Below are 27,891 nucleotides of genomic sequence, written 5' to 3'. Positions count from 1 at the left end.
GCTCAGGTACTATCTCCTTGGCAGGAAGTTCACACTATTCACCGACCATGCCCCCCTGCAGTGGATGGCCTGGGCCAAGGATACCAACGCTAGGGTCACCCGTTGGTTCCTGGCTTTCCAGGACTTCCACTTCGTCGTGCAACACCGGGCGGGGACGGCCAACGCTAACGCCGATGGACTATCGCGGATCTGGTCAGCTTTCGCAGGTCTGTCAGGTTTCTCTCCCCACCCACCCCTTGTTTCCCCTTTCGCCCGCAGGAGCAGGACGACGCTTAGGGGGGGGGAGTGTGACGCGTGTCCCGAGACCTCATCAGCGTCGCCCTGGAAACAGAGGAGGATCACCTGCACGCCAGAAGGCTCAGACGGGTGAGACATGACTCCAGATGTTGCATCGTTAACCCACATGGATCACGGAAAGAAGCAGATCCTGGAGCACGAAGACACCTCACACGAGCACTACGGCACGACCACAATACACAATAAACGCACCCTTCGCGGCCTTTATTGATCTCACCTTGTCGTGTGATTCTTCCTCCCGTTACACTATCTATCTATCTATCTGCCCATCCCTCGCTCTCTCTCTCTCTCTCCAATCAAATTATATATTATTTTATAAGACTTACTGACTCATGAGGGTCTCCGGTCCTCTTTATGATGGTTGGACCACGTGACTTTGATTTTCTTGATGAAAATTCAGTTTTCAAATATGAATAAGCAGTAAAGCAGTTTTGTTAAAATAGTTGCTTTCTAAGAAATAACAAAAAATTATGCAAAACATTTTTTTAAATCTCTTTATTTTATGATTTGTATTCATTATGATATGAGGGTGGTAGTATCAACTACAGTATTAAAATGTAATAAAAATCTGAAATAACAGGTTTATTGAAGTCACTGTATGAATCATGTTCTTAAATGATTTGCTCAACAGAAAGAATGCAAGAACAAATATTAGAGGAATATTGGTACTTAAAAATATTGCTTGCACTGACAAGCGTTCTGCGTGTGATGTGCTTTGATGGCAGCTGAAGTTGTGTTTACCCTAGACTCACTCTCAGCTGTCATGGCATTAAAGCGTCCTATTACATGACAGGAGGTCTCAGGATTGATTCTAAGGTACAGACTCGTAAAAGAAGACATAGGCGTTTATCTAAGCATTAGAGTAACAAGATTTGCCTGACCTTAAAACTTGCACATTGTCACTGTGTGGTCCACCTTCACAATAATTCAGATGCCTGGCATCATTCCAGTAACACTTGAGATAAAATCCGAAAAAGAAACATCCAATACCCCTATTCTCACTGCAGTCCGTGCTGAGCTAGAGTGGATGTAAGGTAATGAACTGTGGCTTAGGGAAAATCATTGGGGGAAAAAAATGGATGTACACAGGCTTGAGTAATCACTTTAAAAGAAGTTTAGTGCTACCCCTGAGACAAGCATGGTGCCGTGATCAAATACAGCACAAAGCAACCTTGAAAAATCATTTTTTTCTTCACTTCTTAAAAACAATAAATAAATAAAAAAATATAAATATATATTCTCACCATCTGGGGTTTAATGTTGGAAAGCACTGCCAAGTGCTTCTTGTTTTCATGCCAAATGTGACCAGAAACTAAGGGGCCTTTTGGTCGTGCCAACATTCTTTCAACATTCTAATAGGGCTTTTGAACAATTGAGGAATACGTATATTTTAAATACAATATGTTCGTAAAACAACAACAATAATAATAATATTAATAATAATAATAATGATGATGATGATGATGATAATAATAACAATAGTTATTTTGAAATATTTTATATTGTCACTGTACTAGAGCCAGTACTGTTAAAACAATATCTGGGAAATGTTTACTTTCTATTAACAATACAGCACTAGAATACAAGCTGACTGAATACAATTTTAATTTAAAACAACAATAGCACATTAGCACCATAGCACAGTAAATGTGTCAAAATAAATCATTACTGTAAGCATTTAATTGATATCTTACATTAACAGGTTAAATTTGACAGCCCTAGCATGTTTGCATGTTGTAAAATATTTTATCCCCCATGAACCTCCTTTTTGCCCTAGTTTGAAAACCTGTATTATAGACAATATTATTAAATATTCAATGTATGGTGAGTTAGTACGTCACAGTTCAGTAAGCTTCTGCTCTGATAGATGTAATTACATGATGATGTAGTCAAAAAGCATTGTTTTCCATTGATGGCCATTTAAAAGTAGCTGTTTAGTATTCTAATGAAATTATTTTTGCAACCAACACATAAATTACAAATATTTCATTACATTTTAGTAGATGCTTTAATTACACTGCTGTGTCAGTTACATAATTTGTGCAATATCTCACGACAGTCTATGCTTAAAAGCAGCCCTGTGAGGATCATAAGGAAAAAAAAAATCATAATAATAAAATAAAAATAAATAAATAATAATAAAAAATAATAATAATAATACATAAGATTTCAGGCTACTTTCCCTTTGTAGACTGTGCCAAATAACTCCATGGGAACAGGGCTAAGACTTTGTGTGAGCATAAAAAAATGCTCTCAAATGTGTTAGAATTTAATTGTTCACTCACCCATAACTCGTAATCTCTCTGCACCAACTACGACCTCATGGTCGTCAGCAGAGAAGAGCAGCTTTCCTGCACTTGATTTTACCTCCAGCATTTTACCTCTTGCGTGAACTCCATGTGAACCTGCCAAAAATATATATATTAAAACATTGCATTTTAGTGTGCCATCTAAAAACCAGTTTAATTTAAGAAATATTTTCTGACATATCCAGTGAAACAAATAGCAAATAATTAAGTATACGCCTATTGGGTTACACTTTATTTTAAGGTGTCCTTGTTACAGTGTAATTACTGTATACTGTACATTTAAGTACTGAGTAATATTAATTAACTATATGTACTTACTATATGGTTAGGGTTAGGATTAGGGTTTGATTTAGGGTTACTTGCATGCAATTATGCATAATTAATTGTTATTGTAATATTAAGTGCATGTAATATGTGTAACAATGACACCTTAAACTAAAAGTGTTATTGCCTATTGGTTTAATCTGACACATACAAGCTAGTAATGTCTAATGTCTTTTTCTGACTAGCTTGTACACAAAAAAAAAACAACTTTTGAATTCAGCTAATGAACACATGTTTGTTCTTACACTTTAATTTTGTTTTGTATACAGTTGTTCAAACACCGTAATTCAAGTGAAAGTCACTTAGCTAGTCCATTTAAGGCAAAATTACTTTCATTAAAATACGGACTTGCTATTACGTTATTAACCAGGACTTAATAGTACATGCATCCATGCACATGCAATTACTGTGCTGTAATGAAGTCTCTAGTCACAGTTATAAATATTACATCATGAGAGAGATGAGACTAACAATCTGACTATCAAAGAACACTTTAACTCTGTCAAAATATTCATTTTATCATCTGTCCAATAAAGTTTAACATTAGCTGCCTGGATTCATCTTCCTTCCGTTAGCGGACCGGCCCATTGTTGCCTCTTGAGATCAGTGAATATTTCATTTCATGCTATCTACGCTAATATAAACGCCCACAGATGGGGCGAGAAATCTTCATTCCAATTTATAGTCTGTGAAATTGTGGTGAGCAAGACAATTGTAATTATCACAAAGAGGTTGCATGAGAGTTTTAAATGATTCTTACCCTAAGAGTGTTTGTATTTTTGTGCTTACCTGCAATGAGTTGAGATACTAATTGCTTCTTCTCATTGAGGATGTTGACAGACACATTCTTAGATGACTGCAGGAACAATGGGCTTCCCTGGCATGAAAAAGAGGAGAATGAATAAATGAATGAATGAATGAATGAATGAATACTTTTTTCAATGCATACTACTACTACTACTACTACTACTAATAAACTAATTTCTTAGATTTTGTCTTGTAGGAATAGAATGAGGTCTTGTAAGACATTGATTTTTAGAGATTTATTTTGTAAGTGTATTTTGTCTTATTGCAATTACTTTTTTTTTTTTCTTTTTTTTTCCTACCAGTGCCACAAGACAAAACACACACAATCAAGATACAGTCTCTGCAACAAGTTTTATTATTGTATGTAGTCTTTCTTATTAGGTGAATTTATCTTGTGTTATGGCCATTTATATATTTTAACTGGAAAACAAGACAAAGATAGTCACTAAAAATGATTTTGTAGTGTTATAAACATGAGCCTCCGAGATTTTAAAGTAAAGCAAGTGCACAAAATAGTAAGCATTTGTGAAGTCTCCCCTCAGGCACAATACTATGCAAACTCTTGGTAAAGATTTTGTTCTATGCTTTGAGACCTATCATAAATGAACACAGCATGCATGTCTGGGTTGATTTTGAGTGTTGGGCAGATGGTCTTCTTTAAGAATCATGCTTTTAAAAACAGTAAAATTCAAGCCAGCCATCTGCATACAGCTGAAAATAGTCAACAAAAACAATGAAACTGCTTAATTAAGTCTTTCGTAGTAATGGTTAGGCAAGATACAGATATCTGTCATAATCATTACAACAATAATTCATGGTCCAGTTGACTCTTTAATTAACGGTACTATTGTGTTGCATATTAAAAGCTGGATATACAGTATGTCTATAATGTAAATTACATATTGTAGTTTTTGTTGCTTTGTTTTCACTCAAGTGTAAAATGCTTCCTTTGTAGATTCTCTTTAATGTTGTGAGAACATCTGGTTTTCTGAAGAAAAAAGGCCAGAAACAGAGAAAAAAATTCTATTGAGTTGTGTGTGAGGCAAATTAAGAGGAACACAGTTTTACTTGAAACAATCTTTCAAGTGAGTTATATTTCATTAACCCTTTAAGACCTGCCATAGAACAATTCCAGTAAATCTTAGTATTTTTACATGCTGAGTATTTATTTTCAAATGCCATATATCAATACAATCCTTACACCCCCAATTTGAAGGCTGTATGTAAGAAATCCATAATAACAGCTCAAAAGTGCAATAAACCAATAAAGACAAATTAAAATCGATTTTTTTTTTTTTTTTACATATTTTACTAAATACAGAAATATGACAAATGTCAACCTGAAACTTGTCAATGTAAAGAACTTGCATAAAACACTTTGAAACTACATACAATTGATTTGGACTGAATACATAAATGTGTTTGTGAGATACACTCATTTTTATAAACAGTGCGTTGTGAAGTCAAACCGATAACATATTGCTTTTGAGAGCAATGTTGATTGAACAACTAAAAAAAAAAAAAAAAGTAAAATAATCAGTTACTCTAAAATGTGTAATTTTATCAGAACTAAAAATGCAGAAAGGTTGTGATAACACTTGTGACAATTCCTGACTAGAATAATGCAGAGGGGCATGTGGCATGCCTCACAGATGAATGGAGTGCATATGAATTTGTGGGGAAAAAATATAACATTTTGCTTTTGAGAGTGATGTTGATTGAAAAATAAATAAATAAATACATAAAGACCAGTTATTCTTGTGTAAAAAAAAACCAAACAAAACATAAATAAACAAAAATAAACAACAAACGGAATCTGGAGCAGATGAGCAGTCGGAGAGTTCCTCGTCTTCGGAATGTACTTTATTTTTTTGTGCAGTTGTAACATTATGCACACGAGTGTGTGATTGTGCTTGCATTTGTAAAGGTGCATTTGTGTGCATGTGTGAAAAAGAAAAGAAGAAGCAACATATTGCAATGATAAAGAGAGAGAGTGACGAATAGAACGCAGCAGCAGTAGTGGGCGAATTCCAAACGGCTTTTTTGCGCCCTTGAAGGGCACTTCGGGAAGGGGACGCCATTTGTAGGGACGTTCCAAACGAAAGTGAGCAACTGATTCCCTTCACGAAGGGCACTTCCAGAAGTCCGTTAGTGAAGGGAACATGCGATGGTCACTTCACGGAAGTGATTTCTGTTTGTGATCATGTGATCTTCACTTAGGAGATCTTGCGATGCATTTTAAAGCAAAGTTGGGGTTTACTTTGACTTTACATACAAACGTAAGTAGAATAAGCTAATACATTTTTTCTTTATTTTTTTGTAATACAAAATATTTTCGTCAGTGATAAAAATATGATTTAAGACTGTATTGTTAGCAAGTTTAAGCTAGTTTAGTTTGAAAAAAAGTGTAATAGTAAATAAGACACAGTTAGACAATATTTGAATAAAATAATAAGAAATATTTATTTGCAACAATTGTTGGAGCGCTGAATGCTGCACGCACGCAAGGTAACATTTTGTCCGTCATTCCCTTCACCAAGGGAGTTCCAAACGCTTATATGAGACAGTAATGCCCTACACCCTTTAAAGAACACACTTCAAGGGTTCTGCCCTTCGAAGGGAGTAGGGCATAGGGATGCTCACTTCTGTTTGGAATTCGCCCACTATGTACAGCAAATGAAAGTCAAATGTCGCGGCTTGTGACGTCACCACATGCGACAAACCTTGGGGTCATAGTACACAGAACGTGATACGTCATAGAAGTCATAGGAAAAGGTAACTAGCAACTGCTAGCACGCCCGGGAATGATGGTTTAATTAGTGAATTTTATAAATATTTTCAGAGGGAATCTCTAGTAGACGTTATAGAACGCCACGAAGTAGCAGTTGAAGTCGCGAACGCGCAATATGACGTTGGAATGCCGTTGCTGTTCCAGCAGTGGAGGCTGCTTAAAGTCCCTACTGCTTATACGGGGGCCGTTGAATGCTTGAATCTGATTGGCTGACGAACGTTCTAAGGTGTGCAATTATTTTCAGGGAAACACACTAGTGATGGGAAGTTCGGATCATTTTACTGACTCGGACCTTTGAGTCTCGTTCAGCAAAATGAACAAATCTTTTTTCGAGTCATTTCGTTCATTTTAGCAAAATATAATTAAAATGTTACGTGCTACTTCCCTAACACATCTACTACTTATGCAAACGTTGATCACACTACAAACAATACAAACTATAATGCTATAAGAAACAGAAAAGATTAATTCATTGTTTACCTGGGTCTTGATTAGCTCACCTCACCTCTTATCTGACAAGCCTTCGGGTTTGAGTCGTTCGTTCATCACGTGACAGCCCCATAAGCTAAACCAATGCAGTCAGAGCCGGAAAGAGAATTGATTAGTTCACCTACCGAGTCTTCGGGTTTGAGTCGTTCGTTCATCACGTGACAGCCTCATACACTAACCAATGCAGTCAGAGGCGGAAAGAGAATTGATTAGTTCACCTACCGAGTCTTCGGGTTTGAGTCGTTCGTTCATCACGTGACAGCCCCATAAGCTAAACCAATGCAGTCAGAGCCGGAAAGAGAATTGATTAGTTCACCTGTTTCGAGTCTTCGGGTTTGAGTCGTTCGTTCTTTTGTCACGTGACCACTTGCCGGATCAGTAAAATACTATAAAGTAAAACTGTATGTTTTGTATGTTGGATCATATTTAAGAATTATCATAAAATTATCAAAATATGTGTAATAAGCATTTTCCTGGAAATAAAAATGGTCTGTTCATTTCTGTCACTATGTTTTTGTTACTGTTTCTTGAGGATCTGTGTTATTTTATAAATAAATAAAACCCTGTTATAAATAAAATATTGATTTATTTGTCCTTTCACTGTCTTTGTCTATCAATAAACATATAATACAACTATATAATAAAAAATTGTTGTAGATTGGTCAAAAAGGACACAATGACATAAAGTGAAAGCAAATAACATTTTGAATATGAATGGTTAATGTTAGTTTAAAATATTAAGGTTATGATCTGGCTCTGTGGCTTTAGTATATTTTAATTTTCTTGTATTTTTTATTTAAATTGTTTTAATTCATTTTGGAATAGTTATCCTCTTTGCTAAAGCTTTTTCTGGCACAAAAATAAACAATAAAAAAAACAATTCAAGGGAGTGTACACAGTGTTAATGTCTAAAGTGTCATATGTTACAAAAGTATAGTAAGTAACACTATAGTCTAATCTAAAGGGTTAACTCAAAAGACATAAATACAACAAGGTATTGTATTTTATGAAGATAGACTCCAAAAAAAAAAAAAAAAATTAAATTAAATTAAAGCATAACCAACTCTTTATTATCTTTATTACTACATTCAGTATTACGGATAAGAACCATCATGACAGAAATTAAAAGCAGTAATTTGAGACCAGAAACGCATCACATAACTGTACAAGTAAATAATAATAATAGGCTAATAATAATAATAATAATGACTATGCACCCGTTTGTAAGGAAGGTTGTAAATTAACTAATTTCTCTGCCCAAAACTGTCACATCACGTGACAAAAGAACGAACGACTCAAACCCGATGACTCGGGAGGTGAACGAATCAATTCTCTTTCCGGCTCTGACTGCATTGGTTTAGCTTATGGGGCTGTCACGTGATGAACGAAAGAGTCAAACCCGATGACTCGGTAGGTGAACTAATCAATTCTCTTTCCGGCTCTGACTGCATAGGTTAGTGTATGAGGCTGTCACGTGATGAACGAACGACTCAAACCCGAAGACTCGAAACAGGTGAACTAATTCCAGTACAGAACCTATAGGATGTTGCGCATGCGCGACTGAACGAATCACTCCCTGAGACGACTCGTTCTTCCCGAGTCACATTAAAGATTCGTTCAAAATGAACGAATCGTTCAAGAACGACCCATCACTAAAACACACGGCGAACGTAGTTCCAGGCAGCTCTTGACCGCATTACATAACCATTTCACTTCGCCAAATGATTTCTGTTATTTCAAGGGTCTTACAACAGCAAAATAACCAAAACCCACAACGACACTGGCCAAATAAATAAATATAGTAAACAATATGATAAAAACGACAGATCATGTCCATGTTTTTGCCACAATTTATTATGCGCTTTATTATGTACGGAAAGCACATACTCTATCTCTCCAGCTCTCTCTCCCTCACAGACCGCACACACATAACAGTTACAGTTTGCACACACACTAACATACACCCTACTCTGACGATTTTATTAGTAAACAACTTAGAAACTACATGATTTCTACAATAACGGCGCTGTTCGTGAACAAAAGGAAGTTTCACTATAACTAGACATTGCTGCCGAACACTATTGAGAGACGCACAGAGGTAATCTCTCTCTCTCTCTCTCTCTCATAACTTAGTTATTAACTGTATTAACTGCATTAATCTGTTATCAACGGCTCAAGTCTCCGTTACTAGGTTTAAAATGACGTTTTTGAATTAGCAACAGAGGCGTTGGATGAAATGCGGAAGAAATAATCCTACTCACAATAGCGATTTAAGTAGAAATGCTGGAAGAATGCCTTGAAATATATCATCTGATCGATGCCTTGAGGTGTGGCAACCGTAGTATAAGCGGAATAATTGACTTCGGTCCGTTAAATGATTAGAAAAATAATGCACACCTGAGGTGTAACGGCCACTCCGCTTCGCGTCGTGATCGCATCACCACCTCGGGTGTGCATTATTTTCTAATAATCCAACGGCCCGTCATCAATTATTCCTTACTAATTGTGTATTTAAGAACAAGTGGATTAAGAACTACCTAAAATTTAAAGGCAAAATTTGGAATTAATTATTATTAATCCACATTATTATTTATCCAAGATGGCGGCTATGTCTGTGTGTAAACTTGTCTTAGATTTTTTATGTTCGTTTGTTCCTTTTAACTTCGGAGCTTGTTGTTTTATGTTAAGTGAAGTGAAGAAAAATGTTATCTCTGTGAGTGGATCTTCCCTGCGATTATTTGCCGACCGTGTGTGGACTAATGAAAGGGAAGACGCTGGACATTGAGATAAAAGGATTAAGCCCTCCTCTTTTAAAGGAAAGTGCTTATTTTATACTGTTTGAGAAATTGGTTACCGGTCGATGTTTTGGTGATGATCCTTTTCTGTTGGCCTTGTCTTTTCGGTGTTGGCGTGGGTCTCTCTTCTGCTTCCTGGCGTCGGGCAGCGTTTCGTGGGAAAAGGGCGAGTTGGAGTGCCCTAGACCAGTGGTCCCCAGAGTTCACAGCGGGGGCGCGGGAGCAGATATACTTTGAGGTAGGGCTGGGCGATAAAACGATAACTACAATTATAGTTTTAACAAGTTCGATAAACATTCAATGTAGCCTAATGTTTATGCGGGAAAACAGCGCTTCTCATTTGAACCGCGCCACACGAACCATATCCGCTCGGTTCAAACAGCGGCGCAGAGCAGATGTGTTTACTCGCCAATCACGCGAGCACTAAACAGCGCTGTGAGATCCAGTGAGAAGCGCTTGAATTCAGCGAAGAACACAAATGACTGGTGTAAACTAGTATCAGTCAATATCAGTCAACTGATATAAACTATAGTTTAAATCCAGATAAAACAGGGCTGACAAACAGCAGAAAAACACTGTGTGCAACGATACAGTAAGGCTTTTCAAGGCTACAAATCGCCATCGTTTACCAGGGATTACTGTAGTAACATTAACTGCACCATGGTATTGTGGCAGAAATGTGTGGTATTTATATCAAATGTATTATATTAATGTAGAAGTGTATTAAAGGAGTAATGGAATGTAATTACACTATATTTGTGATTAAGCTATAGGCTAGCATTTGTGCATTTATAATTTTTACCACAGTATTGAGGTGCTATATGTGTGGTTTTAACTCTGGTTATCATGATGTAAATGTATGGAAGAACAATGGTTAATTTTAATAAAACTCAAACAGTCAGAAAAATAATATTTATTTCACCATATAAAAAAGGAGGTTGTGATTTTGATAATGAACATAAATTTACATCTGCATCCTATCTCAAACTACTACTGTCAACTCAATGGCAAATGTGCATTTCTAAGAGACAAAACATTAATATTATTATTATTGCATATATATATATATATATATGGGCGTGTATAAATATAATATGGATGGATGGATGGAGGGGGGCAGTTTATGTTAAGGATAGATATGAAGTTACTGTTACTTTCTGAGTCAGTAGTTAAAAAATATGAATTATTAGCTTTAAACCTTATTGTTTCCAAGACTTTACATCTTACAGTAGTTGGCTGCTACAGACCTCCATCAGCTAGTAATGATGCCATTTCCTCTCTGATGCATTCAGTGACTTCCTTGAATCACAAAGAGCTGGTCCTCCTGGATGATTTTAATGTGAACTGGCTGCAGTCGGCATCTGATGGTTTTAAAGCAATCTGTGACACTCTTAATCTCTTTCAGTTAGTTGAGTCACCTACTAGACCTAACTTGAAGGATAGTAAAAAGTCCACATTAATCGATCTCATTTTTAGTAATGCTCCCCATAAATACTCTTTAGCTTCTGTATATGCTAACGATGTTAGTGATCACTGCGTCATTGCCATAGTCAGAGATACCAAATTACCTAAGCATAAACCACGCATTATTACTAGATGATGTTTGAGACACTTTAATGAACAAGGTTTTCTTCTTGACGTAGTACATTACAATTGGGGCAGGATTTTTCTTATCCCCGATGCAGAGTCAGCCTGGATATATTTTTACAATGGTTTTATATTGATCATCAATAGGCATGCACCTCTAAAACATTTTGTGTTAAAGGTAGAGAGAATCCCTGGTTTTCTGAAGCCCTATCTGCTCTTATTCGTGAGCGTGATGTTGCTTGGGCAAAAGCTAGACTATCTGACTTAAGCTCCGACTGGATTTATTTTAGGCAGCTTCGGAATAAATGTACAGCCGCTATCAGAAAGGCTAAGACTGATTATTTCATTGTTAATTCTACTCTTAATGCAAATAATCCCAAGAAATTTTGGCAAAACATAAAGATTATAACAGGTAGTAAAAACACCTCTAGCTTTCCTTCATGTATAAATATGGATTCCACTAGTATATCCGATAAAGAACAAATGCTTAATTGTTTTAATAAGCATTTTGTTGCCTCCGGGTTTTTATTTGAATCACATAATTTAGCATGTTCTGATTCTGATTTTATTAATGCAGAAAGTCGCATAAAAAAGGACAAATTTAGATTTAAACAAATTAAGAATTCTGACGTTCATAAAGCACTCAAATTACTTGACACAAACAAATCACCAGTGCCCGGTTGCATAAAGCACCTTAAGTGTAATTTTCCCTTAGGATCGCCCTTAAGTTTCCCTTACAATTAAGGGCGTTGCATAAAATATACCTTAAATTACACTTAAGGGTTTCTTTAGGTGAAACGTCATAAACCCTTAGAATTTATCTTAAGTGTCCCTTAAAGCCCATTAAGTGTTGCATAAAGCCCCTTAACTGTCATTTTCCTAAGTATAACGTAAGGTATGGAAAATGTCACCTTAAGTGTTACACAGCGAGCAGATTCAATCCTAAAGTCTTCTACAAGACACAATCGGCCGCTTTATAACAGATTTAGGCATTTATTCACATTAATCAAATTACATACAACTAATAGCTCAAACGTGAGTGCGTCATACGAGAACACATATATTCTATATTTTATTCCTGTATTTTCCTACATATTACTTGAGATGACTTGGAAAACACACATACAAAATATATTTTCGCAATCGTGTGTTTGTGTTTACATTTCTGCTTTTAGCTTAGCTGCAGCGAATCAGCGATCGCTGCTGTATTCCCTCATAAGATACTTCTGTGTCCGGAATGGACTTTCAGCTCGACAGCGCCCTCCGGCTTCTAGTATGAATGAACCATACACTGCATAGGAGTGTTTAGCGCTTCATAATGGTCACATCACCTCGTTTTGGATACGAATAAAATGACTATCTTGTCCCTTTACATTTAAATATAGATTTATTCACATTAGTCCATGAAAATGTTATGTTTCTGTGAAAACTTACACCGCTATCTGCATTAACAAATAACGTGTCCATGGCAACAGTAGATTTTTTTAACGGCAAAACCTGGGTCGCTGTTGTGAAATACTTAACGGTTTCCCTTAACTAAGGGAATGGTTTAAGGGATTGTATGCAACACCCTCAAGTCATTCCCTTAGATAAGGGGAAATCACGCCTTAAGTGTCATACTTAAGGGAAAAACTTAAGGTGCTTTATGCAACCGGGCACAGGCCCTGATTGTGAGGAATCTGTTTATTTGAAATTAGCAGCAGACTTTATTACATCTGCTCTGACTTATGTTTTTAATCTTTCACTCAATACCGGTGTCATTCCGGAAATCTGGAAATCAGCTTTTGTTGTTCCTCTATTAAAAGGGGGAGATTCTACTATATTAGATAATTATAGACTAATTTCAAAGCTCTGTGTTTTATGAAAGATCTTAGAAAGCCTTATCAGTGAACAGTTGACATGTTATTTGAATGCAAACAAAGTGTTGTCCATTAATCAATCTGGGTTTCGTAAAAAACACAGTACTACAACAGCTGCTTTGAAAGTTCTAAATGATATTGTGGGCTCGATTGATAATGGTGATTTCTGTGCTTCTCTTTTTATTGACTTATCAAAGGCTTTTGATACAGTGGATCATGAAATATTGCTGCATAGATTGAAGAGTGTTGGTTTTTCAAGTGATGTTATTTCCTGGTTTAAAAACTATTTAAGTGGAAGAACTCAGTGTGTACAAGCTGAGGGTAAATTATCTGATTCATTGGTGATTGCCAAAGGTGTTCCCCAAGGATCTGTGCTGGGTCCCCTTCTCTTTACCATTTATATAAACTGTCTTGATTACGACTTTCAGGATGCCAACTTTCATTTCTATGCAGATGACTCTGTCATGTATTGTAGTGCTTCTTCTGGACAACAAGCCCTTTTTAAGCTCTAGTCAGCCTTTGATGTCATCCAATCACGGATTTACAATCTAAAACTTGTTCTGAATGTTGATAAAACCAAGTATATGTTGTTCTCAGGTTCAAAAAATTATAATAATTTATCTTCTCTTCAGACCCTACAAGGTACCGTGATCGAATTAGTAAAAGAGTACAAATATCTTGGCATTATTGTGGACGATGTACTATCTTTTAGCTCTCACATTACTCAACTGAAGACAAAATTTAAAATCAAGCTTGGGTTTTACTTTAGGAACAAGTTTTGTTTCTCATTTAGTGTAAGAAATTGGTTACTACTACTTTTCTACCCGTGCTTGACTATGGTGATGTAGTGTATCAGTTCGCACCATCATATCTTCTCTCCTCTTTAGATGCTGTTTATCATGGTGCTTTAAGATTTATATTAGATTGTAAACCTTCAACTCATCATTGTATATTGTATAACAGAGTAGGTTGGTCGTCTTTGCCTATCAGAAGAAAAATGCACTGGTATAAAGCCATTCTGGGGATGTTGCCCTCATATCTCTGCTGTCTTATAAAACAGAGAATTGTTGAGAAATACTTCCTTCGAACAAAAGAGGGTATAACAATTTTGTGAGCGATCTGAATTAGGTAAAAAGGCTTTTGTGTACGCTGCTCCGACTGACTGGAACCTTCTGCAATCGAAATTGAAATGGCAAAATTTGCTGTATTTGGATCATTTTAAAACAGTTACTCGGCAAATGGAAATCGACTCGATATGCAACTGTTTTTAAGTGTCTCTAGTTTGTTTGTGTTGTAATATTTTGTGATGTAACTGATGTATTGCTGCCCATTTTGGCCAGGACACTCCTGCGAAAGAGATTTTTAATCTCAGAGAGTCTTTTCTGGTTAAATAAAGGTTAAATAAAAAATATATATTAATTTTTTTTTTTGACAGGTTGGGAGGTTTAGAATTTTTTTTTTTTTGAGGTGTAATTTTGATATTAACAAGGTTCCGATAAAGCTTTCTTCTTTTCATAGACAGGTTTGTTTATTATGGATGCTCATCTTTAACCCTACATCGCCCCCCAAGTAGGGTTTACGTTTAAGGTCCTTGGGGTCAGATAGACCCCAAACTTTTACAGAGCGATTGCATAAGGAAATATAAATTTTTTATATGACAAACTATATATCATTTTTTTTATTTACTTCTCAACTATACATTTATGCTGCGTTTTTGTGGATATTTGATAGTTTTTTACCTATTTACTGCACAATTATTCAGCTACGCCATAAATTGGCTTATGAAAAATTTATTTTTTATTAAAAAATCACTTAAATTATGACCTAAATTAAAAATAAATGGTTTCTAGATATTGGCCCATGTGTTAGGGATAGAATACTGCCATCTGCAGGTTAGAATAAAAACTTTAGGAATTACAGTTAAAGAAAGAAAGTGCAATGACCACATATATCCAGCAGAGGTCCATAGGGACTCATTCATTTTCAGTTCGGTTTCAAGTCAATTTTTCTTCATGTTTCAGCTTCTCCTTGCAACTTTATGATATATATTTTGTGAAAATATATTTAAAAATTCTAAAATATATAAAAAAAATCCATATTTTTGTCAAAGGTTAGAATTTGTTGTTATTGTCTGGTGTCTTTTGAATGGTCTGCTTTTGCAAATTATGTTACATAAATTTGCAGAAATGTCTCTCTCTCTCTCTCTCTCTGTGTGTGTGTGTGTGTGTGTGTGTGTGTGTGTCACATTGTTATGCATTTATGTTCTGTGCATTTTATTTGCCAAAATCTAAAAAAATGCACTGGACACCTATGTCACACCTGTGTGTGTGTGTGTGTGTGTGTGTGAGAGAGAGAGTGAGTGAACATGCTTGGTCCATGTTGCATTTGTGCTCTAGTACCAGTCCTTCATTTATGAGTGGAAATTTTCAGATTTATGCCAAATTTGTTGATTTTATATGCCAATTTCTATAAAAATGCACTCTATTGCAGTCACGCACACGTGTGTGTTTGTGTGTGTGTGTGTGTGTGTATGAGATAGAATGTTCGTTCCAATTTGCATTTGTGCTCCAGATCCAGGCCTTTATAAAAACGTAAAACTTTTCAGATTTATACTGGGTTTACTACTTTTTTTTTGACAAATGAAACAATGGAAACAAAAAATGAAACAAAACAAATCATTTTTTTCACTTTTCCCATTCATTTTCAATGTGGAGGACCAAGGACCTTAAACGGTAAATTTTGTTTTACACACCTTTAGAACAACCAAATCAAGTCCAGTTTTTTTGTGTGTGTTTAGATAGATTATTTAGGAAAAGTCACAGAGTCTCATGCCCCTGAGATGAAGGGAACATTTAAAAAAAAATAAAGGAAAATTCCATTGGGGTCAGATAGACCCCAAGGACCGATTAAGGGTTAAGCATAACTTTTCTCCACATAAATCAGTGATATGGAACAACAAATGTTTAAATGTAAAATATTATGTTTAAAAATAAGTCTTTATTTTATAGAAACTGGTATAATAACGGTATAAGTTTGGTGAGACAGTTATTCAAGAATAATGGAAATATTTTTAATTACTGTGAATTCCTTAATTATTATAAAATCCCTATAACTGCTAAAGAGTTTGCAGTAGTATTTGATGCCATTCCTAGTGGCCTTGTTCAACTTTTGTCCAGCAATATATCTTCAGAGTCAATCCCCTTATATACTAATCAGTTAAATATTAATGGTGTGAAAATTATAGATAATAAATGTAATAACTTCAATATTAAGAAATTATGTAGGACCACATTATTGCCGAAATGCAACCCTTTTTGGAATTCATTATATGATCAGATTGAATGGAAAGAGGTTTGGAAACTACCCAGTAAATACTGTCTCACCAATAAAGTTAAAGAAGTTACAGATAAAGTTATTCATTTGATTTACCCAGTGAAACAAGCAGTTGCAAAAATTTTTGAAGACATGGAGACCACATGTATCTTTTGTAACTTAGAGGAAGAATCCATAAAACACTTATTTTATGATTGTATATTTACACAAATGTTTTGGATTTATATTGAATATCTGATATTTAAATTTATAAAATTAAAGATTCGATTCTCTGGTAAATATATATTTTTGTTTTGAATTTGAAGCAAAATTTAGTTATTAATTTAATACTTATGTATGGGAAATACCACATACACAAACAAAAATGGTTTAACAATAAACCTAACATTACATTATTTAAAATTGAACTAAAGCATTACATTGAAGATTTAAAAGAACTAAGAAATAAAAAAGCAAAAAGGACATATAGAATTATTGAATCCTTTTCCTATGGAAATGTTTTGTAAGTTATCCCCTGTAGTGGGATTTTTTTCTTTTTTTTTTTCTTTTCTATTTGTTCCTTTGATGCTATTATGAATTGATAATAGCTGAAAACAATGTGATCCTTTATACATTTATGTTGTGTTATTGTTCCTGTTATGCAATAAAAAATAAAATAAAAATAACAACTGCTAGCAACCTCAGATCTATAGAACATTTGTGCAAAGACGTGCAATGTTTTTTTTTTTTTTTTAGTGTTTTTTTGTTGTAAACGCATTTTATGCAATTTGTGCAGACTCGAGGGTGAAAACAATGCAACAGGAGCATGTTGTAGGCTTGATCTGACTGTGTAACGTCTCTGATTTTGAATGCAAAAAGAATTATTGCGCTACCCTTTTGGTTTCGGTTTCTATTGGCTTTTAACCCTCTGGGGTCTGAGGGTGTTTTGGGGGCCTGGAGAAGTTTTGACATGCCCTGACATTTGTGCTTTTTTCAGTTGCTTATAAACATATAAATGGCTAAAGTCTAATAACACTGCAATCAGCACAAACTGGGCTACAATAATATGTTAGCTGCATTTATGGACATGATTGTGTTTTTGAGAAAGCAACGTTTATGCGTGGTTAGTGAAAAACTACAATTTTGAAGTCACTGAAATAAGGCCATAAACATACAGAAGATTTGTTCACAAGACTTTTGAGAACTGGATCTTGTAGTCTAGAGTTTTTGCTTCAAAATAATGTGAAAATCATCTTGTTTACTTGCTCACAGAAAACAATATATTGATTTAAATTTTCTAAGTCACTTTTTGAGTAAAAAGGGTCTATAGGAGAGGGTATGAACTATCCTGGATAATGCATAATGAGCTCCATAATGAGCCATTTAGTCAGGTGTGTGACTGAGAGGGAAGAGTTACAAGACAGAATGTGAGGACAAAATAAATGTATATATTTTTTGTTTGTAGTTTATTAAGAATATATTTAGCTATCACAACTCATAACTTGAGATTCACTTGCGAGTTAAGTTAAACAGTTTATTAGGAACAATCAAAGCTGACTTTTTAGCATCATTACACCAGTCACATGATCCTTCAGAAATCATTCTAATATTCTGATTTGCTGCTCAAAAAACATTTATTATTATTACTATGTTGAAAAGAGCTGAGAATAATGTTTTATTTTTATTTTTATTTTTTTGAATGAATAGAAAGTTTAGAAGAACAGCATCGTTTGTAACATGATAAATGTCTTTATCATCACTTGTGTGCTAAATAAAAGTTTTAATTTCTATATATACTGACTTCAAGCTTTTGAACAGTAAAAATATTTCACAATATTGCTGCTTTAGCAAATACAACTTTATGTATTTTGGATCAAATAAATGCTGGCTTGGTGAGCAGAAGAGAACATAGACACGCAAACCAGAGCACGGGCGCTCCCATTGGTTTTATAGGGTTAAACTCCTTGTCAATGAGGAAATATATCTAGAATATATCACACCTTCAAAAGAAAACTTTTTTTAAAGCTTTTTTCTATGTCAGTTTCATAGATAACTATTTATTGTAGACATTATGGACATAAATGTTACAAAAATGATTAAAAAACAGACTTTTAATCAACGATTATGGAACCAGGTGGTCAAAGGGGAGATGTTAGAAAACTAGGATGACTAGGAAAACTAGGACGAAAATTTAGAAATAGTTAGAAATCGCGGTCCATCCGGGAGCACCTAGGCACTTTTCCGTCAGAGGAAATTATTATTCATATGTAAAATACAGGTTTATGAAAATGTATTTATTTGTTTATAAAATACATGTTTAATAATGTATGTTTCAGAGTCTATGTAAACATATGAAAATGTACATGGTTATGGTTACTGTGCCTGGTGTTACCATTTTAGTGTGGCGATTGTCTAATTCTTAGAGTGAGTCTTTTCCTACTGCAGTGGATGGGAGTTTCCTCTCATCACCAGTCCCATCAGGCCATTGCAATTCACCACATATCCTCTGTCTGTTTCTCTCTATCACTCTGTCTTTCACTCTCTCCAGCCTCACTCTTACTAGACAGATGAGATAACACCATCACCCCACACCTTATCAAGCCATCCATTCACTGCAACCTCTCTGATATTATTACGCCTGGACATTGTGAGAAAGAAAGAATATATGTCCTCCTTACTATCGCACTGATAGGCCCTGATGTGCACTTACTGGTCTGGACTGGATTTCTTTGGCATATAGTGGCTGAAGGAATTCCGAATCTCCCTCCAGTTTCAGGCCTCTTTCTGTGATGCGCAGGTGACCCATGCCGTCCTGCAGAAAGAGATAAATTAAAATAATAATTATAATAATAATAATTAGAGTTTAAAAGCATAAGTTACATTTTAAAGCAAGATAAAGTCTGATATATAAAAAAGTGAAGAATTAATAAATATATATATATATATATATATATTATAAGTCAGGTGTTTTTCAAACTGGGGTCCAGAAGCTTTATGACACCACAAGCGGGTGTTACAGGGTTGTTTGCATGGAAATAACTGTAAATAAATGAATTCAAGTAAACAAGTTATGTTCTAAAGTAAAAATAATACAATTTTATTTCCCTTTGTACCAATTCAACCATTTAGTACATAAAGGCCCCGTTTCACAGACAGGGCTTAGACTAAGCCAGGATTAGGCCATAGTTCAATTAGGACATTTAAGCAATTTTTATAAACATGCTTAGAAAAAAAACATTACTGGGTGCATCTTGAGACAAAACACTGGCACTGATTTATTTTAAGATCAGTCAGTGCAAGTTTATTTCAGTTGAAACAGGTCAGATTTACATTTTAGTCTAGGACTAGGCTTAAGCCATGTCTGTGAAACCGGGGAAAGTGATTAAATTCAAGATAATTAAATATATTTTTATTGACAAATAAAACTTAAACAAAGCTGTAATGCAATCAGAATCAACAAACCTTCAGCTCACTTTGTGAGCCAACTCTTAAACACTGTGTTTTTGCAGGAAAAATCCAGCCATTTCAATAGGAATCCATATGACTGGGAATTTTATGTGAAGGTTGAGATATTTCAGGTTCAAGTTGGTCAGTGGGACTCGCTGTGTTGATCAACACAAAACTGCTTGGTTTGAAAGGGATTTCTATTTGAGCTGTGCTTCAAAAATCTCTACACTACTGACAATAGAAAATGGACCCTTCTTGCATACAACATTTTGCCCAAATTTTGCTAATGTGACTGCACCTTTTGTGTAGCCACAGCACTTCTCTTAAGGTAACTATCCAAATTCACTACATATTTAGTAAAATGAATATTAAGAGCGCCTCATCAACTCCGGAGGCTCCATATAACACAACCCATCTTTTCATATTCCACTCAGTATTAAATGCATACAAATTTGTTTTGATACAGGGTCCCGATAGCACAGTTTGCTATTTTAGGAGTACCCTTATGGTAAACATAGACTGTGTGCTTTGATGTCTGAAGCCTTCGGTGAGGAATCTTTTGCCACTTCCCATCCCTGACATGCTCTTTTCACCTTATTTAATAATATTCACATCAAAGAATCAGAGTGCCTGTCACAACTGTACCCTGCATAGGTCTGTTGGCCATTTTCTCTGCGCAACTGTCATTAATGTAAGCAAATATGGGGGATGAGTTTTATTATGTCCGACTTCTATGAGTCTGTAACAAACTCTGTGAGGCATGCTGCTGCAATTTGCAGGTCTGTGTGGATTGAGAAGACCAATTAAAATTAGCATGTGGATAAGACTCAAAGGCTATGGTCAAAAATCCAGTGTTTGGAATTTCAGTGTTTACTGTTTGGCACCTTGGTAGCCTACATAAAAGGAGCAAAAGCAGATCAAATGGTTTCTGTATGGACGAGTAACCAAAATCAGTCCTCTTCTCCAACTCACAACTTGAGTGATAATATCAACAGTGTATTCAATGACAAAGACCGTCTTAGCCGTTAGCAATTTTTAGTAATAACTGCATTTTTATTAATTTGATTATGTACTTGTCCAATGTTTTGCAAGTGTAAGACAGCACTTGCAGAGAGAGCCCATCTGCACACTTCTGATTGGCTGTGATTTGTGATTTTTTTCATGTTTTGTAGCACTCTTGCATCTGGTATGGACAAACAAATTGCTTGTCACTGGAATCTTAATGCATCACATATGGTTAGAACATAATTTAAGGTCATTAGGTGGTCCAAGCTGGTCAGTGACTAGTTGACCAATTATTATATGCCAAAAAGTGAATGTCCAACTTGAGACTATTGTGTTTCAAAAATAGTTTTAAAAATTCAAATTTTGGATTTTGGATCCTGGATTTCTCCCAGCAGAGGAGACTCAGGGCAGGTTGAAAGTAAAACTTGACTTTTGTGGTGAGAGAATGTAAACTAACCAAAGTTCCAGGAGGGGGTAAGGGAGGAGAATGAGATTATGTGCTGTGTGATGCTGAATCTTTCCGGCTCTTTCTCTACACAAATCCAAATGGAGTGGCAGACACAGGCAGAAGGAAAGTCAAAGAATATGATGAATTATTCAGGCAGGTCTGCAGCAGCTGACAGTCAGGTCGAAAACTCTCAGGTGTGTTTCTGCACGATGCCATACGGGAATCAACAAACCTCCTCTGGAGTGCCACAGTTTATGCAGCATCAAGGAGTAAATTGATTTCCACCACCAGTGTCACTGCTAGCTGTTTGATATTTATGGTGGAAGAGGATGTGTGAGAGACTACCTAGTCTCATGGCATTTACGTACCTGGGTGCACTTTTTAGCGTGACATGAAATACGTACCAATAAGTACATATCACTGCAGTTTTCAAAATAAATGAACACTTTCATACAAATTTGCTATTAATAAAGCGTAATTTTCTGAATAAAAAAACAGCAATACGTACCAATATCTACGTAATAAAAATGTGCCAGGGTTCACATATTGAACCTGTGTTTTAACGCCACTCAGTGGACATTTCTATTTCAAACTGCGGCGAAACGTGCAGCAAGGTACATAAAACGGTGTCACACAAAAAGTGCGCAGAGGTACGTAAATGCCATGAGACCAGGTTGGTGAGAGAGGAGAGAAAGAGGGGTCAAGAATTGCAAAGAAGGGTCTGGTTAAAAAAAAAAATCTCCTATCTGATGCTCTGACATTGCGGAGAGAGAGAGTGTAAAGAGTGCTTTAAAAAGAAAGAGAGAAGGGCCAAAGACAGATCTTGTGAGAAGGTATTGTGGAACACTCAGACAAATTACTTATACCTGGTTATCTAAAGCATTGGGTCAAACTTCTTGAAGTAACAGACCTCCAAATATGATGATCTCCCTTGGGATATGAGGGGACCCCTTTTTTAAAATATAAAGGCAGCTGTATAATTTATATTTTTCATGTATAAAAACCCATTTATACAGGTTTAAAAAAGAGAGAAACTATGGCTATTAATTAGTGCTATTAAATTTAGCGTGCTAATGCAGGCAATTATTAATTTTTTTCCAGTTTAACAGCGTTAAACTCTTCAATTGCATACACAAATATTTCGGCATGTGCTGTAGTCTGTATCATTTCACATTATAAAGCAGCATGCGTGTCAGATCCGCATCACGTTCAGCAGCGGCAGCTCTTAAATTATTATTATTATTAAAATATTTATATTGTCAAGATATATAAATTGTTTATTATTATTATTCAGAATTTATGTTTTACACGTTTTTTTTACATTTGCTTTTCCACAGACCTCAATTTGAGAACCCGTGTTCTGAAGCAGTGCAACATTGGAGCTATATTTTGTATTATGACCAGGGTAAGGATGTTATCAGCTAAATTTTGTTTGTGAATTGAGCACACAGTATGTCAAACAAACCTTATTTTAGGCAACCAAACTCAAATTTATATAGAGAAAAGTCAAGTCAAGTCACCTTTATTTATATAGTGCTTTTAACAATACAGATTGTGTCAAAGCAACTTTCCAATACCAAAATAGGAAATAGTGTGTCAATAATGTAAAATGGCAAGATTAAACACACAATTTTCAGTTAAAGGCATTTCATTATTGAATTCAGTGATGTCATCGTCAAGCTCAGTTCAGTTTAAATAGTATCTGTGCAATCAAGTCGACGATATCGGAAAAGTTTCCCCAACTAAGCAAGCCAGAGGTGACAGCAGCAAGGAACCAAAACTCCATCGGTGACAGAATGGAGAAAAAAACACCCTTAGCTCAAGCGGTCCGACAATCTGAAACTATTTCTCCCATAATTATACAGAATACTCATCATCATATTTCTTTGTTTGCTGACGATATCTTATTGTTCCCCTTTCCTAAACCTTAGGATTGGGTGTGATGGTGAGGGTCAACCTGTAGTCCAATGAGAAGTCCTCTCTTAGGTGGTTGTGGGTGCAGCAGGTCTCCCTTCCTGTCCGAACTCGAGTTGCGTCCGGAAACGCTATGGGAACGCCTTCAGCGTGACCACGCTCTGAATCACATATGTAATCAATCCAAAGGATGGGCGAGACGTCACGGGCGGGGTGATGTAATGACCAGCTGGTATAAAAGCACGTGCGGTGGAACCAGCATCAGCTTTCTGTCATTTAGCAAGCGCTCTGTGTATCTGTCAGTTTGATCGTGTTTTGTCAGTCTTATTTGGTGTTGTCTGTCTACACAAGCACACTATGTCTAAAGCACTAGACAAGACGAAGCATAAGGGCGATAGCAGATCACGTTTCAGACTGTGTGTTCCTCCCTGCCCTCGCTACATCACAAGCGGGGATACACACTGTTTGTGCGTGGTCTGCTTGGGAGCGAAGCATGTGGAGTCGGCTCTCGAGGGAGCCCACACTATGACTGCCCACACTGTGAGCGGCTTCCGCTATGCATGCTTCGCTCTCGGAAGGCTCTCTTCGAGAAGGGAGCCTTCACGAGCGTTCCTCATGGAGCTGGCCCCGCCTCTGCCCAGGCAGAGAGGCAGCTGCACTCGTGGGGTTTTGCAGGCTTATCTGACAGAGGGAATGGAGACGGGCGAGTCCCTATCTTCTTCCTCTCCTGCCAGATCTGGCGCCCTCTCCCTGGGATCGCAAGATTGTATGGGGGTAGACATCACCCTATGGCGGAAAGTAAAATGGTCACCATGGCAACCATGAGGTCTTTTTGCGATGGCTCCATTTCTGAAAATGTTCAAGGCCCTAACCTGTACAATTGTGGTAAGATTCATACTTTTATGAAAAAGTGAACATATCACCTCAAAATCATAAGTAATCCACTATTTTGTAGAGGGGGGTCAAAATGATCAGTCTATAATTTTAATGGTAGGTTTATCTGAACAGTGAGAGACAGACAAAAAAATCCAGAAAAACACATTTCAAAAAAGTTATAAATCGATTTGCATTTTAATGAGTGAAATAAGTATTTGATCCCCTATCAATCAGCAAGATTTCTGGCTCCCAGGTGTCTTTTATACAGGTAACAAGCTGAGATTAGGAGCACTCTCTTAAAGGGAGTGCTCCTAATCTCAGTTTGTTACCTGTATAAAAGACACCTGTCCACAGATGCAGTCAATCAATCAGATTCCAAACTCTCCACCATGGCCAAGACTAAAGTGCTATCCAAGGATGTCAGGGACAAGATTGTAGACCTACACAAGGCTGGAATGGGCTACAAGACCATCGCCAAGCAGCTTGGTGAGAAGGTGACAACAGTTGTTGTGTGATTATTCGCAAATGGAAGAAACACAAAATAACTGTCAGTCTCCCTCAGTTTGGGGCTCCATGTAAGATTTCACCACATGGAGTTTCAATGATCGTGAGAACGGTGAGGAATCAGCCCAGAATTACACAGGAGGATCTTGTCAATGATCTCAAGGCAGCTGAGACCATAGTCACCAAGAAAACAATTGGTAAGGACTGAAATCCTGCAGCGCCCGCAAGGTCCCCCTGCTCAAGAAAGCACATGTACAGGCCTGTCTGAAGTTTGCCAATGAACATCTGAAAGATTCAGAGGAGAACTGGGTGAAAGTAAATTGCAAATTCAAGCTCTTTGGCATCAACTCAACTTGCCGTGGTTGGAGGAGGAATGCAGCCTATGACCCCAAGAACACCATCCCCACCATCAAACATGGAGGTGGAAACATTATGCTTTGGGGGTGTTTTTCTGCTAAGGGGACAGGACGACTGCACCACATCAAAGGGACGATGGGCGGGGCCATGTACCGTCAGGGCCAGGGCATTGAAGCCAACCAGGGCATTGAAAATGGGTCGTGGATGGGTATTCCAGCATGACAATGACCCAAAACACACGGCCAAGGCAACAAAGGAGTGGCTCAAGAAGAAGCACATTAAGGTCCTGGAGTGGCCTAGCCAGTCTCCAGACCTTAATCCCATAGAAAATCTGTGGAGGGAGCTGAAGATTCGAGTTGCCAAACGTCAGCCTCGAAACCTTAATGACTAGTGACCAACTGCAAGAAACATCTGACCTCTGTGATTGCCAACAAGAGTTTTGCCACCAAGTACTAAGTCATGTTTTGCGAAGGGGTAAAATACTTATTTCACTCATTAAAATGCAAATAAATGTATAACTTTTTTGAAATGCGTTTTTCTGGAATTTATTTATTTATTTATTTTTTGTTATTCCGTCTCTCACTGTTCAAATAAACCTACCATTAAAATTATGGACTGCTCATTTCTTTGTCAGTGGGCAAACATACAAAATCAGCAGGGGATCAAATAATTTTTTTTCCCCCACTGTACACGTATGTATGTATGTATGTATGTATGTATGTATAGTGAACAACAGTCAAAATGGCATTCCAAGGACCAGTTTATGGCAGGGCCCCGCTCTAACTGCCGGTTTGGAGGGAGATGTGATTGGATCTTGGTGGAGGAACATAATTAAATGTTCAGAACCATAGATAAGATGCCAAGACAACTGCTGGACACCTCTAGCAGGACAGGAAGGGAGACCTGCTGCACCCACAACCACCTAAGAGAGGACTTCTCATTGGACTACAGGTTGACCCTCACCATCACACCCAATCCTAAGGTTTAGGAAATGACTGCCATAAAAAATTCCTCCAGATCTCTGGATGCAACAGCAGTGGCCGAAACAAAGAAAGGCCACAAAGATCTATCCAAATCCATTCATGCCTATGTTTGGAGACCGTAAATGTATACAAACTGCAAGGAATTCGCTTCATCCTCAGATGAAGAACAGTTTATGTTGATGGCCATTGACTGTTAACAGAACAATTCACGGAAGCAGGCCTATTGACATATTCTGATATGAGTAAGTGATAGTTCAACAGTTTCCTATCATGTTTGGACTCTTTTGTTCCTCATGATGCTGATAACAGTTTGAAAGAGATTTGGTAAAGAAATATTGCATGGGTGAAATATATATACTGTTTAACTTTGTACTCCACTGTATGCAAATGAGTTCCACACTAAGGCGGGCAACACCATGGCCACCTCGGACACAAGTGGCCAATCACATTTCTGGAATGGAGAAGTGCCAGATCGCATCGACAGCTTCCGGAACGTAACTCTGTGCCCTCCCCACTGCACGCAGTCTGCATCGCCAGTGGAAGATGTCTCTACCGCCGGATTGATCACCCACCTGTGGAATGTAATTATAAACTTACCAAACTTATTTCCTAAAGACCTTGGCTTAGTTTATAGCTGCACCCTATGTTTTTTCTAACCTGTTTAGATAACATTTACTTGGGGTCAACATTACAAATAATAACTATATTATTTGTTCAGAGATAAATAAGTAGTTATTTATTGTTAATTCCACTAGAGCCATTAAGTGGTTCCCATAAGCAACATTACCATAGAAATCTCTTCCATTGCTACATTCAGCTTAACAGCATTGCATTTTGCCATTCTGTGTTCACTGCATTTATTTGTTTCTACAATTTATTTTGTATCTTCCTTCATATTTAGTCAAGTCAAGTCAAGTCAAAGATTATTTCTATAGCGCGTTTAAAAGCAACAGAGTTGCGCCAAAGTGCTGTACAACAGATACAAATACAATACAGCAAATACAGTATATATAATTTAAATCTTATATATAAGCAAAAATTTCACTTTTGCTTTCGTTTAACTGTAGAAAATTATCAGCCATCCAACCTTTTATCTCCTCAAGACAATCGTACAGCACATCCAAAGAGCCACCACTGTCAGTTTTTGCTGGAAGATAAAACTGTGTATTGTCAGCATAACAGTGGTAGGAGATTTTATATTTCTTAAAAATGGCACCCAAAGGAAGCATGTATAGTGAAAAAAGAAGAGGGCCTAAGATGGAACCTTGGGGCATGCCACATGACAAAGGAGCCAGTGAAGAAGAAAACTTCCCAATACTCACTGAGAAGGTTCTATCTTTAAGATAAGAGGCCAACCACTGCAGAGCGACACCCTGAATACCCACCAACTTTTCCAGCCGCTGTAACAGAATACTATGATTAATTGTCGAATGCCGCACTAAGATCCAACAAAACAAGTACCGCATAAGAACCAGTGTCAAGAACTTGCAGAAGGTCATTGCTGACTTTCAGCAATGCAGTTTCAGTGCTGTGTAGTGATCTAAAACCCGACTGGAAAGTGTCTAGAACATTGGACATACTAATGTAGGAATCCAACTGACTGTAGACAACTCTCTCTAACAGTTTTGAGATAAAAGGTCATTTGGAAATAGGCCTGAAATTACTGAAAATAGAATGGTCAAGATGAGGTTTCTTTAGCAGAGGATGAACTATAGCATGTTTAAAACTAGCCGGTACAACTCCACTTTCCAAAGAGTTATTAATGATAGCTGTTACAGCCGGATTCA

General features: G+C 36.7%; 1 protein-coding gene across 5 annotated transcripts in view; it reads right to left on the bottom strand.

The window, feature by feature from the left end:
* Positions 1 to 27,891, bottom strand: part of sgcd (sarcoglycan, delta (dystrophin-associated glycoprotein)) — a 364,688-nt gene that overhangs the window by 71,267 nt on the left and 265,530 nt on the right. For all 5 annotated transcript variants that reach the window (XM_058758921.1, XM_058758924.1, XM_058758923.1 and 2 more), the window contains 3 exons: positions 19,281 to 19,382; positions 3,720 to 3,807; positions 2,583 to 2,702 (listed from right to left, as the gene is read on the bottom strand). In XM_058758921.1, the coding sequence (XP_058614904.1) occupies positions 2,583 to 2,702; positions 3,720 to 3,807; positions 19,281 to 19,382 (310 nt within the window). The remainder of the gene's footprint in view (positions 1 to 2,582; positions 2,703 to 3,719; positions 3,808 to 19,280; positions 19,383 to 27,891) is intronic.

This window comes from Onychostoma macrolepis, chromosome 21, assembly GCF_012432095.1.
Source record: "Onychostoma macrolepis isolate SWU-2019 chromosome 21, ASM1243209v1, whole genome shotgun sequence".
In the NCBI taxonomy this organism is placed as follows: Eukaryota; Metazoa; Chordata; class Actinopteri; order Cypriniformes; family Cyprinidae; genus Onychostoma; species Onychostoma macrolepis.
The sequence above is the reverse complement of the archived record's forward strand: the minus strand, read 5'-3'. Positions and strand labels throughout refer to the sequence as shown.